Source organism: Pelobates fuscus, chromosome 5 (assembly GCF_036172605.1).
Source record: "Pelobates fuscus isolate aPelFus1 chromosome 5, aPelFus1.pri, whole genome shotgun sequence".
NCBI classification, from domain to species: domain Eukaryota; kingdom Metazoa; phylum Chordata; class Amphibia; order Anura; family Pelobatidae; genus Pelobates; species Pelobates fuscus.
In genome coordinates this window covers 366283848-366297376 of record NC_086321.1, presented here as the reverse complement: position 1 = coordinate 366297376, position 13529 = coordinate 366283848, and the positions used below count along the sequence as shown (strand labels likewise).

Below are 13529 nucleotides of genomic sequence, written 5' to 3'. Positions count from 1 at the left end.
TCTTGTGTAGGGTGAGTATCGAGCTTCCCTTCCTGATCCTCCGGCGGGGAGCCACGGGAGTAAGGTGGTGGGGACACCCGCTGCGTGTTCCTCTGTGGATTTTCACAACTTGTGTACCCCTAGTTTGGACCATTCCACTATTCGTTGTAGGTGACATGCTTTGTAGTATAGTGGGAAGTCTGGAAGGGCTAATCCTCCTTTGTCTTTGGGTCGTGTGAGCAGTCTGGGTCTCCCGTTCCATACATAGGACCCCAGTGCTCCCCGGAGTGTCGTGAAGAAGGATGTTGGGATCAGGATAGGCAGGGCCTGGAAGAGGTAGAGCAGTCGCAGCAAAAAATTCATCTTCACCACTTGCACCCTACCCAACCAGGATATGTGGGGGAAGGCCCACTCCCTCATCTCTTTCCGAAATTGGGTCAGTAATGGGGTAAAGTTTGTCGCATACAGGTTGGTTACGCTTACTGTCAACCAGGTACCCAAGTAGCGTATCTTGTCCGAGGCCCATTGAAATTTGTAGCTCCTGCGCAGCTGATCTGCGCGAGGTGCGGGTACACTAATATTTAGAATATATGATTTCGAGAAGTTAATTTTCAGTCCTGAGAGGAGTCCGAATGTTCGGAAGGCCTGCACTAGGTTGGGCAGGGAGACCTCTGGGTTTGTGAGGAAAAATAGTAGGTCATCCGCGTAGGCGGCAATTTTGTGGTGCATGTCCCCCGTGTGAAGGCCGGTGATGTCGGGGTGGTGTCTGATGGTGTTCAGGAATGGCTCCAGTGCAAGGACAAAAAGCAGCGGGGAAAGGGGACATCCCTGACGCGTGCCATTATGTATAGGGAACGGGTCTGTCAGTGCCCCGTTGACCAGCACATGTGCTGACGGTTTGGAGTACAGGGCTCTGATCCAACCCAGGAGATGTGGTCCCATACCCATGTGTGCCAGTGTCCGGAACATGTATTCCCAATTGACCCTATCGAAGGCCTTCTCCGCGTCCGTGGAGAGTAGGAGAAGGCCCGTGTCAGTCTCGGTCTTCCTATGCATAAGCGTTAGGGCCCTGATAGTATTGTCCCTAGCTTCCCGACCCATCACAAACCCAACCTGGTCTGCGTGGACCAGGCCGAGTACGTGTATTTGGAGTCTGGTTGCGAGGACCTTTGCCAGGAGTTTAAGGTCTGTATTGATGAGGGATATGGGTCGGTAGCCTCCACAATGCTCCCGATCCTTCCCCTCTTTGGGGATGATAGTGATGTGTGCCGTTAGTGCCTGTCCGGGAAGTTTGTGTCCTTCTCTGATCGCGTTAAACATGTCTATCAATGGGGAGTATAGTATGTCTGCGTATCTCCTATAATATTTTAGTGGTAGCCCGTCGGGGCCTGGGCTCCTCCCTGATTTGGAGCTTTTTATCGCGAGCGCAAGTTCCTCCAAGGTGATGGGTTCTTCCAGTCGGTCAGTCACGCCTGTCGCTAGGGTGGGGAGTGTATGGGCCGAGAGGTATTCGTCTATAGAGTCGCGGAGTCTGGGGGTGCGCGTGCCTGTGTGCGGTCGTGGTAGGGAGTATAGTTCTGCATAGTATGACCGGATGATCTCCTGTATCTTTGTAGGGTGTCTGTGGAGGTTCCCTTCCTTGTCCTGAATGCGGTCTATGTATGTGTCCCGTCTTCTTTTGTTGAGCATGCGCGCTAGGAGCTTCCCACTCTTGTTACCGTTAACATGGAAGAATGCCTTATGTCTTAGAACTGCCCTATGGTGTTGGGAATGTATGAGTGTGGTCAGTTCCCTCCTCAGCCCTAACAGCGTCGCCTGGTGTGTAGGGAGTTGGAGGTGTTTGTTGAGGGCGTCCAGGTGGTGTATGTCTGCCAGTAGTGTAGCCATGCGCGCCTCCCTCTGTCTTTTCAGGAGGGCGCCCTTTTGTATGAAATGTCCCCTGATAACACTTTTGTGTGCTTCCCATCGTATGGTGGGGGACGTCTGGTCGCCATTGTGTGTAAAATAGTCGCGTAGTGTGGCGTCTATGTCTGCAGTCAGCTCTGGTATGTCAAGTAGGGCTTCGTTCAGCCTCCACTTGGAGACCTTAGGCCTAAATAGGGGAGACTCCAGGGTGACCGACACCGGTGCATGGTCCGACCACGTTGCGGTGCCTTGGTCAGCCCGGAGTGCCAGCGGTAGGTGGTATTGTGAGAGGAAGAGGTAGTCAATGCGGGTGTAGGAATTATGCGGGTGAGAGTAAAAGGTATAGTCCCTTTCGTCAGGGTGCAGTGCTCTCCAGCAGTCCACAAGTCTCTACCTCGCCAGTAGGGCCCTGATTGCTGCGATGTGTTGGGTAGGAACGTGTGAGCGTCCCGAGGAGGAGTCCCATTTAGGGTCTAGAGCTACGTTCAGGTCGCCCCCTAGGACCAGTACCCCCTCCGCGAAGTGCTGAAGGGAGCGGAGTATCCGAGCCAGGAAACGGTATTGTCTGCGGTTTGGGGCGTAGATATTAGCGAAGGTGTAAAGCGTGCCCGCTATCTCCCCCTTTAAAAAGGTATATCGACCCGCTGGGTCGGTTTGTATGCCCTTTTCTGTGAACGGGATGTGTCTGTGGATGAGGATCGCTGTTCCTCTGGACTTTCCACCCTGAAAATCGCTATAGTATCCTACAGGATAGTGCTGGTTTGTCAATGTGGACCGTGACCCCTCCCTGAAGTGTGTCTCTTGTACAAACACTATCGATGCTTTACGGGAGAGAAATTCCCTCACAGCTCCCGACCGTTTCTCGGGTTTGTTAAGGCCTCTAGCATTGAGGGATAGAATCGTGATGGGGGCCGGGGCAATGGACATGACCGGGGCTCTTCTGGCAGTCGTGCAGTAGCGCAAGCTTGTCCGTCCGGCGGGCAAGCGGTAAAGTGGGATGTGAGGGGGGGGTATAGGAAGGTATAGGTCAGACGGGGAGGAAAAAAGGTCAGGGGTCGTGAGTCACAGTCGTCAAGTCTGTACAGAGTCGCTGTAACCAGCGGTATCGGAAAAGAGCGTCGGGGGGCTGGAACCCCCCCGACCGTTAGAGGGCGGAGGGGGACCGCTTACCTGATTCTTGTCGCTCACTCCAGTAGGGCAGTCGAAGGAGTTCCGGGAATGCCAAGTGCGCTCTCAAAACGGTCGTCACAGACCACTGTGACCTCTCGGGGCTCCACCCAGTTAGGATCCACCGTCTCCCCGACTTACGGCATAATCTATACGAAATTCAGCATATATGTCAACCTCACCATGTAATAACAATAATAACAGTAGCAGTTGTAGTAGCCATAACACAAAACATTTCAACATTTCCCCCCCTCCCACCCTCCCCCATACGGCTGAACCGTGCAGGTCGTCTGGCCTACTGTGCCGCGTCCCTCCCCCCTCCCGGGCTTCTGTCGCCCTCCCCCCTCCATTCCCCGAACTAGATTTCCCCTCCCACCCCGGCCTAATGTACCAATCTCAATTAAGACAGTGGGCCCCTGAGTGTTAGAGTGTGGGGGCCTGGCAATGGGGCTGTGGGGTGTATTACTCCTTTTGTTTACCTCCTGTTTGCCTCCTGGGTAAACCTCCTTGTTTACCCCTCTATGAAAGTGTGGGTTCAGGACCCCTTCCTCTCCCCAGGGCGGTCCTATCAAGACCTAAATTTCCCCACATGCCCAAGGTGGAGCCGCAGCTCCAATAATACTTGCTGTGGCAAAATGATTGTCAATGTTCACAATGGCGGCAGAGCGCTTAGGGTGTTCCGCTGAGAGTATTACAGTTCACAATCTGCTAGTGATGTCAAAGTGGCGGTTCCGAGGATGTAACTTCTCGGGGATGGAGCGGGTTTCAGTTGGGTGTCCCCACCGGTCTGGTCGTTTGTGTACGGGGGGGTCGAAGTCTCTGAGGGCGGGGGCCCGTGTCCTGCGATCTGGGGGTGAAGGCGTAGAAATTAAGCGGGTTCGGCCATGTCAGAGTTTCCGGCGAAAGGTGCAGCTCTCTTTGCAGCGCCTGGGCATCTTCTTCCCCTAGGACCATAAAGGGGCCGTTGGGGGTTGCAACCTGTAGGCCCGTGGGAAAGCACCAGCGGTACCTCATGTGAGCCGCTTGTAGCTGCCTTGTAAGGGGTTTCAGTGCTCTCCTGAATGACAGCGTGGCTGGGGACAGGTCAGGAAACAGGTGGACTTCTGAGTTTTCCAGTAATATTTTATCCGTGCCCCTGGCTTTGCGGAGGATTTCCTCCTTCAGTGGAAAGCTTTCCAGACAGCAAATAATGTCTCGGGGTGGTCCGTCTGGGGGGCCCGGAGGCCTCAGGGCGCGGTGCGCTCGTACAAAGTTAATGGGTGTCTGGAGTGGTCGCGTCAGCAATTTGTTAAATAAGTCCAGCAAGGTATCTTGGATCGGGCTTTTCCTATCCAGCTCCTCAGGCACCCCTCTGATACGGATGTTTTGTCTCCTACCCCTGTTATCCAAGTCCTCAATGTGAAGTGCCATTTGTTGCAGTACCTTAGTATGGGATTGCAGTCTGTCTGTGGTGGCTGCCTGAACCGCAGACATGTGGTCACTGTCCGCTTCTAGCTGAGTCACTTTTTGGCTGAGGCCTTGTATGTCCTCTCGCATTGCGTGCAGCTCAGTGGTAATAGACGCATGGAGTTCCGCGTTTGCGGTCTTCAGATCTGCTTTCGTGGGCAGTTGCTGTAAAATGGACATTATTTCAGGTAGGGAGGCTTGGGAGATTGGTGGTGGGTGGTCACCTTGTGGGGATCGCGGGCGGGAGAAACCGGAGGCCGTGGAGTCGTTTGAGGCCTGGTCTAAGTCCGCCGGTGCCACGAGGAATGGCTTCACGGAGGGGGTCAGGGTGTTTTTCGGGGTGTCCCCGGGTCTTTGGGCGCACGATGCGCGCTGTGTTTTCCCCATTTTTGGCGCTAGATAGTGCGGTCGGTGAGGTTGATAGCTAGGCCGGCGGGGAGCTCACAGTTTATGCTGCCATCTTCGCGGACCTCCAAGCCACGCCCAGTTTAGTTCATTTTAATGTATTGTTCTATTTGTTGAACAATATTCATGTCTTTTTTTTTTTTTATTTTATATTTCTTCTTTTATAAATGTCATGCAAGATGCAAAGTACATAACTTTCTAACTTGCATTTCACAAAATGCAAATTGTATTTATTATACCAAATTCAACAAATGTATGAATGTCAATAAAGAAAGAACTGTTGCTTTTGCAAGCTGTTTTTAGATATAATCTAATGCATAATTAAATATACTAAACATTGATTTAAAAAAATAAAATAAAGTTTTTTTTGGGCAGTGGAGTGTCTCTTTTAAGGATGTATCTGGCAACATCAGTGTGTCCTCCAGCAAGTCCACAGAGGCTAGGGGAAGTTAGGAGTCTCGCAATGCAATGACCATATTTTTTTCACGTGTAGTAGGTATAAGAGAATCAAATTAACCCCTTCCCGACCGCGAATGTATCAGGTACATCCGACAAAAAACAGTCCTTAAGGACCGCAGACGTAACTGATAAGTCTGCGTCCAATTAGAGCGCTGGAAGCGATCATGATCGCTTCCAGCCGTTCTGATGGTATTGCAGCGATGCCTCGATGTCGAGGCATCGTGCAATACCTCTCCTTACTGCCGGGCAATTACTTCCGGGTTGCTCCACGTGGCGCCCGGCAGTTAAGCAGAGCATCAGACGCCATCGGGCAGGCTCCCGATGCTCTGCCTGTGCGGAGTGCCTCGAGGGGTCAAGGAACTCAGTGAAGAATTAAGAAAATCAAAAACAATTATAAAAAAAAAAAAATATATATATATATATATATATATATATAAAAATAAATGTATTAACCCCCTCCTAGCCATGTGGCTCCCAAGATGGCGCAGCCTTTTTAAAGGCAGTGCATAATGGGGCTTTTGGGGGGTGTCCCTAGCCTGCCTCATCATAGAGGCAGGCTAGGGACATCCAATCAGAGCTTGCCCCTATAACAATTTTATTCTAACTATGATCCCCATTTGTCTGATCAGGTCAATATTAGTAAATATTGACTCTGATCAGTGTGGATCTCCCTCCCTCTCTTCACTTGTGTTTTAGTGAGAGAGGGAGAGAGATCTATGTTTTAGGTAGAGAGATTTAGGTCGTTTTAGGTAGGGATTTGTAAAATTGTGAGACCCAAAGGCTCTTTTCAGAGCCATTAACCCCTATCTTGCCATTGATCACTATAATCACTGGCTCTTGCACGGCAGCACTTTTGTGCTGTCTGTGCATTTTTTTAGGGGTTTATTTTTTTTTGTGTTTTTTTTTTGTGTGTGTGACAGATCACTAAGTAAAGTAATTGTGATCATGTCAAGAGGTTGTATAGTGCTGAGGAGGCGTATGCCTTCCTTGCATTAGAGTCTGACGCGTCTATGTCTGACTCCAACCCTGATTTTGACCCTGCCAGGTGCTCAGATACATCACTAGATACTGTGTCTACTGCTAGTGAAGTATCTAATTATGATGTATCTGTGGCTGCTAGTCCCCCTGCCAGAAGGAGACGTGCTGCTCCAGCTGGCAGTACTGCTGAGGAGTGGGTAGTGCCTCATCGCCAGAGGCCTGATATCCCACCTTCACTGAAACTCCTGGCATCAATGTGGATGTTGCAGGATTTAGCCCTCAGCAGTTTATGGAGGTGTTTCACAAAAAACTAATTGATATGCCCATCAGTTCCGTACTTCTAAGCCTGAGTCTTTTTTGGCAAAGCAGCAATGGGCCCCCATCAATGTGCCAGAATTTAAAAAAAAATTTGGGCCTTGACTATGCTGATGGGCATCATAAAGAAGCCCTCCATCCGCTCCTACTGGAGCAGTAGCCCCATCTGCTCTACCCCCATTTACTCCCAGTGTATGTCGAGGAAGAGGTATGAAATTATTCTACATTTCATGCACTTCAGCGACAACAGATTGTGCCCCCTTAGGGAGCATTCCCAGTTTGACAGGCTTTATAAAATCCACCCCCTGATTACCCACTTCGCTGCCAGGTTTGCAGAGGCATATACACCTGGAAGGAATATATGCGTGGATGAGTCCCTGCTGAAGTATAAGGGAAGGCTGGGATTCAAGCAGGATATTCCTTCCAAGCGCTCCAGGTATGGTGTAAAGGTGTATAAGCTCTGTGATAGCGAGACTGGATATACTCAGGCCTTCCCGGTGTAAGAGGGAAAGGAAACCCACTTTGACCCTCCAGGTTGCCCAGAACATTTGGGAACCAGTGGCAAGATTGTCTGGGACCTGATATTCCCCCTGTTGAACAAAGGGTACCACTTGTATACAGACAATTTTTATACAAGTGTCCCTTTGTTCAAGCTACTGTGTTGAAATGATACAGTAGCTTGTGCAGGTTTCCCAGGACAACTTGCATGCACACGGCTACGAAGGGGGAGACCTCAACTCTGCGCCAAGAGGAGCTGTTGGCAGTTAAGTACAGAGACAAGAAGGATGTGTACCTTCTTACCACCATCCACACTGAGAGGACTGTGGAGGTCTCTGTACGTGGCAGAGCTGAGAGCACAAGGAAGCCAGTGTGCATCAAGGCCTATAAGCAGCATATGGGTGGGGTTGATCTGGCAGATCAGCTGCTGCTGCCCTACCTAATTATACGCAAGACAAGGGCCTGGTACAAAAAGGTTGCAATCTACTTAATGCAGATTGCAACCCACAATGCTTTTTGTTGTGCACAAAAGCAAACATCGGAATGCAACTGACTTTTTTTACAGTTTCAGCTCCAGATCATTTCGGGGATTTTGTACCGTGATGCACCTGCTCCCTGGGCGGTGATGGGAGAGAGCAGAGTTGGGGCTACACATTTTAATTTTAAAATCCCTCCCTACTGGGGCAAAGCAGAATCCCCAAAAAAGAGGCAGAGTCTGTTTTAAGAGTGGGCAGAGAAAAGATACTGTATATCACTGTCCTGATTGCCCTGGACAGCCTGGACTCTGCATTGGGGACTGCTTTAAACGATACGACACGCTGGTCCATTTAAAAAAAAATTGCCATTTGTTTGTTTTTTTTGTTACGTTTACCCTATGTATGGTGGGCATGGGTGTACTCAGGAGGCCTTGCAGAAAACAGCCTGGAATGTTTATTTGCAATAACCAACAACATGCTCCCATAAATCACAGTCAATAAGCAATGTGTGTATAAAAAAGAAAATTGAAAAATTACCACCACACATTTTCTCAAATTCTTTTACTAAAACAATTGCATCAATGGCATCAAAACACTCCATATACAATACCGTGGCAACTTTTCAAATATATGCACGCTCATGGCAAGAAAATAAATTGGGATATCTAAAAAAAGCCCCCAAAAAGAAGATAGGCAAAGAAGATGTGTCAAATTTGAAAAACACGTCAGAAGTTTAGCATTGCATCCCCCAAACAACTGTACTCAGGAGATGTTGCTGAACACATATTGGGGTGTTCTCTGGCAGTAACACCTAACAGGAGTTGAGAATCCATGCCTAAATTAGAATGTGTTAGAAAAATAACACAAACAAATGACTACCCAAAAGTTTGACAAAGACTGGTGGTAGAATTAGTGCATGGAAAGTGTTAAAATACCACCATTAGAAATACCCTAGGGTGTCTTCTTTTCAAAAATATATGGTTATATCGGCGTAAAATACATTGGCCGGCTTCAAAAATGTCCCAAATAGGACATGGGTGCATGATGACCAGCTGTGAAAATTCCAAGTTGAAAAACTGGAATGCGCACCCTCCAAATAATGTATTTTAGCCCCCAGAGAACCCGACACAGCTATACATAGAGGGTATCACTAGTATACTCAGGAGATGTTGCTGAACACATATTGGTGTTCTTGGCAGTAACCCTTAAAGTTCTCCGTACATGTATTCTTAAATTGCTATTTGTGTCAAAACAATCACCAATTATTATTTTATTTTTTTAATTTGGTATAGATTGGTGGTAAAATGGTTGCATGGAAAAAGTCAAAATACCCCAAGTTTAATAACTTAGGTTGTCTTCTTTTAAAAAATGTATACATGTGAAGAGTTATTCAGGGATTCCTGACACATATCAGTGTTACAATGTAACTTGCGTTAATTTTGATTTAAAAAAATGGTTTGGAAATAGCAAAGTGCTACTTGTACTTATTACCCTATAACTTGCAAAAAAAAAAAAGCTAAGAACATGTTAACATTGGGCATTTCTCAAATCAGGACAACATTTTGAAATTATGTAGCATAGTTGTTTTTTGGCGATGGTAGATGCGCAGCATATTTTGGGGGTCAAAGTTCGAAAAAGTGTTTTTTTTTCTTCTTTTAATTCATCATATTTTATATTTTTTTTTATAGTAAATTATATGATATGATGAAAATAATGGTATCTTTAGAAAGACCATTTAATGGCGAGAAAAACGGTATATAATATGTGTGGGTACAATAACTGAGTAAGTACTAAACACAAATACCGCAGTAATGTAAAAAGAGCCCTGGTCCTTAACAGGAAGAAAATTCAAAAACGGTCTGTTCACTAAGGGGTTAAAGGGACACTGTAGGCACCCAGACCAAATCAGCTCATTGAAGTGGTCTATGTGCAATGTTCCTATCCCCCTTAGTCCTGCAATGTAAAACATTGCAGTTTTTGAAAAACTACAATGTTTATATTGCAGCACTAAAACTGCCAATAAAGGCGCATCTGGGAGTTTACCAGACTCTAGGTCACCTAACTCACGCTGGACGTCCTTACGCGCTGCATGAGGTATCCAGTGTCATTGAAATGCCCATAGGAAAGCATTAAGTCAATGCTGTGTGAGTAAATACAAGGGTATTTTTTTAACCCTTTATGTTCCTCTGAGAGGGAGGGGTTGACCCAGAGGACGCTATAGAATCCCCTTAAGAATTCAGGTTACATTCTCTGTCTGTGACCATGGCAACCTGCAAACAAAACACAGGGGCTTCCTGAACATGAAGAGGCAAGCTTCTTAAAAAGTTCATTATTTTATTCCTGAGTTAGACACATTTATTTTAAATAGGACCTATCATAATCTCTGTTTTTTCCCCCAAAGCTCATCCATGTATTATAACATGTTTGAAGGTGACATCTGGAAGAAGAATATCTATTCACCTTTACTTGATGTAATGATCATTTCTTGTGTATTGTGTAATATGTTCCCTTTCACTATCACAACAGGTGATGTGAAAGTTCAGGGCAAGGCAGCTGGAAATTAATATTCTGTTTTTTGTGTGTGTTTTTTTGTTGTTGTTTTTACTGATTTGTGTTCGCAATCTTTAAAGACATAAAAGAAAATATGTTTGATACACAATGAATGAAACAACAACACATATTAATGTGCAGAAGCCTCTAGAAAGGGCACCTAGGCATATACTCGTCTCTTTCTAATATGCGCATGCAACATCAGCTTTTAGAATCAACAAATATGGTCATGTTTATAATCTGACTTGTTAAAATATTTTCAGAGGTATTTATAAGACAAAGCACACCCTACTTTATCTTAGGTAAATATATTTTGATTGCTTTGGAATTCAAGTGAAGTTTTATTGCAATACATGTCGGCATTTTTCTGTCTATATGAAAACCTCACATGTAACAGAACCTTTTTTTTTATTTTTTTATTTAAATAAAGTTTGCTTCTATTAACTTTTCAGAGTTGGTTCTAAAAGTGCGAATTCAGAACAGCACTCTCGTTGACAATGACTTCATTGAAGTTGAAATGGATAGGGAAGAGCTTACGTACCGTGAACTGGTTCGTGTGTGCTGCTACGAACTTGGCGTTAGCCCTGAGCAAGTGGAGAAAATTAGAAAACTACCCAACACTATAATTCGAAAGGTAATAAAACATGTACCCATATGGCGTGTGTACACACTGATTCAGAGAATATATCACTTTGTGATTAAGGTAAGTTTTAAGTGGAATTTCTACATTATCGTTGTGGCTAATAAGGATACACGGTATGGTTGGTATAGAAAACCCTTGTTTTCGTGTAACCACTCTTACGCAAGAGTGCCCATAGCCTCTTTGCACAATAACTAGTGCAATGATTTATAAGGTTGATGGTGCTTAGTGTGTCCCTTTAAATTTTTTACGGTAGTAGTTTCATACCTCCCAATATTGGGAGGTAGAGCACAAAGCTCTGCTGTTAGCTAAATACTTTTTTAAAAGAGTTTAAGCGTCCTCGATATTTTTTCTTCTCTTCTTTTTTTTTAACCTTTTCTTAAGCCCCTAGAATGTTAATGATTATACTCTCCCTGGCCACTTGCCTTTATTTTCATTAATTGTCTTTTCTTTCTTGCACCAGATTTTAATATCTGGGAGAAGCCATTTTGTTCTCCTGTGCCCCATGCCGTCTGCTGTTTCACCCTTCTGTGGGATTGATTTTACTGATGGCTTATGGGTAAATTCAAACCAAAGCCTGAACCTTGTTTAAGCTCCGCTTATTGTCATGTTTTATCTACTGGACTGCGACACCCGAGGAAAAATAGTCCCTACTTTTCCTTATGTATTTTATAAAAATGTAAACACGGAGTAAAAAAAGAAAATTGAGATCCAGACACAGGGAACAATATTGAAACAGATTAGAGGTGACAGAGCTGCTATAATGACATGCATTTTTGGGGAACTTGTCTCTGGGTTTTGCAAAAGCGGGACAACAAAGTGTCCCAAAATACGGACTGTCCAACATAATAGGACAGTCTGGACGTGTATGAAGTTTTTGAAGGTATGTAGTTGTGCATGGTGCTATGTATTCCATTACTTAACGGAGGGGTACACGTTTCCAGAGTAGCATATATTCTGAATATTGATCCTTATGGTCAAAATATTCAGGAACCTGTAAAGAACAATTACTTTTCTGTTTACCTTTGAGAGGTTGGATCATGTCTGGGCTTGTTTAGCAACACACAAGAAAAATATAGTTTCTCCTGATAAATATGCTGTGCAAACCACACCCACTGCAAAAATATCTACAGAAATTCTCTATTGCACAGAAACAAAAAAAAGTCAAGGAAATATACTAACAGAAAGGGATTACTTTACCTTTAAAAGATTATACGTCTACATCTTAAGTGAGATCTGTCACTTTTCTGAATAGGGTACCTTTTAATACCACACTTAAAACGGCTAAATCCAGAGATTACATTATTTTCCCTAGTTATGCGTCTTTTATATTACATAATTTTCAGAAATTATGAATAAAAAATAAATATATATATATATATATTGTTATATGAGAGCGATACATACACATATAGAAACCTGTAGCAGAATTCAGAATTTTTCCAAATCATCACATTTTTTGGAAATGTGCAATTCTGATTTGATTTGGTAAAAGTAAGCCCTGCAGTGTCATTCGTTACTTTGGTGTTTTCTGACCACTACAATGCCACAATGTATCATAAATTAATGTTGTGACAAGGCGTTATTCCCTTTTCCTAAAAGGAAGAAGTGATCATGGTAGCGAGCTTCACGGAACAATTAGTTAATTGTTGCCAAGATTAACCATCACTGGTTTAGGAGATATGAAGTCCAGTATTCTATGTATTACAGAAAATCGTTAATTTATTTTTAATAATCAATAGTCTAATCGTGTTTTTTTTTTATTTTATTTTTCCAGGACAAAGATGTTGCAAGACTTCAAGATTTCCAGGAGTTGGAACTCGTTCTCCGAACTGACAGCAGTATGTTTCGAACAGCCGCCACCCTGGCCGAGCGGCCATGTTTCAACAATAAAGCTTCACATCTAACATACTAATAGCATCACACAAAGGCATGTGTTCAAACTGAGTGTATTCTAATAACCCAACTAAACGTGGAACAATAAAAACGTTCCTGCTGTAATACTAACAATTAATCCGCTAAACGTTTCAAAAAGCACAAATCACTTAAAGATGGGGAAAGCAGTATTTTTTACTAATTCCGTTAATTCATATTATTTTTTAATCGGCTGGTTTTTGCAGTATTTCAGGGGTGGCGTAGGGCTATTTTTACATAAATTACTTGGTAGTCTATCCGGCTTTCAATTTATAACCCAGGCTCTTAACCAATCTTTCCAATATGTGTGAAATCCCAAATGTAGCTTTGTAGGCATATTTAATTTATTGACAGTGGACGTTAACAAAATGACCTTTATTCTGTACTAAGGAGGGCCTGTCTAGCCTTTTTCTGACTGACACCAATTAATCTGACCTAATACAACAATTTAAAGAGATACATTATAGAAAAGATGCTTTGTTAAAGACTGCACAGAGTTTTTGGAATTTAAGTACTTATTGTTTACAAATAAACAGCTACAATATTGTCTATGATCGTGAAATATTGTATTTCAATCACATTTCGCTGACACTTTCAAAGATGCTTGTGTGTTTAATAACTGTTGTAGAGCAGTGGTCTTCAACCAATGGTCCACTGACTGGCGCCGGTCCGCAAAAGCTTTCACCCGACTATTCTGTTGGGTGAAATTTTTCTCGGACTGGCAATAAATTGCAGCAAAATATTTCCCCGGTGCTATGATGTTATGATCATAGCACCGGGATCCGTGCCTTCCTCTC

General features: G+C 44.5%; 1 protein-coding gene across 1 annotated transcript in view; it reads left to right on the top strand.

Annotated features, from left to right (window-relative positions):
• Positions 1-13281, top strand: part of ANKRD40 (ankyrin repeat domain 40) — a 34558-nt gene extending 21277 nt beyond the window's left edge. The window contains exons 4-5 of the mRNA XM_063453384.1: positions 10631-10812; positions 12596-13281. Of these exons, the coding sequence (XP_063309454.1) occupies positions 10631-10812; positions 12596-12733 (320 nt within the window). The 3' untranslated portion in view covers positions 12734-13281. The remainder of the gene's footprint in view (positions 1-10630; positions 10813-12595) is intronic.
• Positions 13282-13529: the final 248 nt, after the last annotated feature.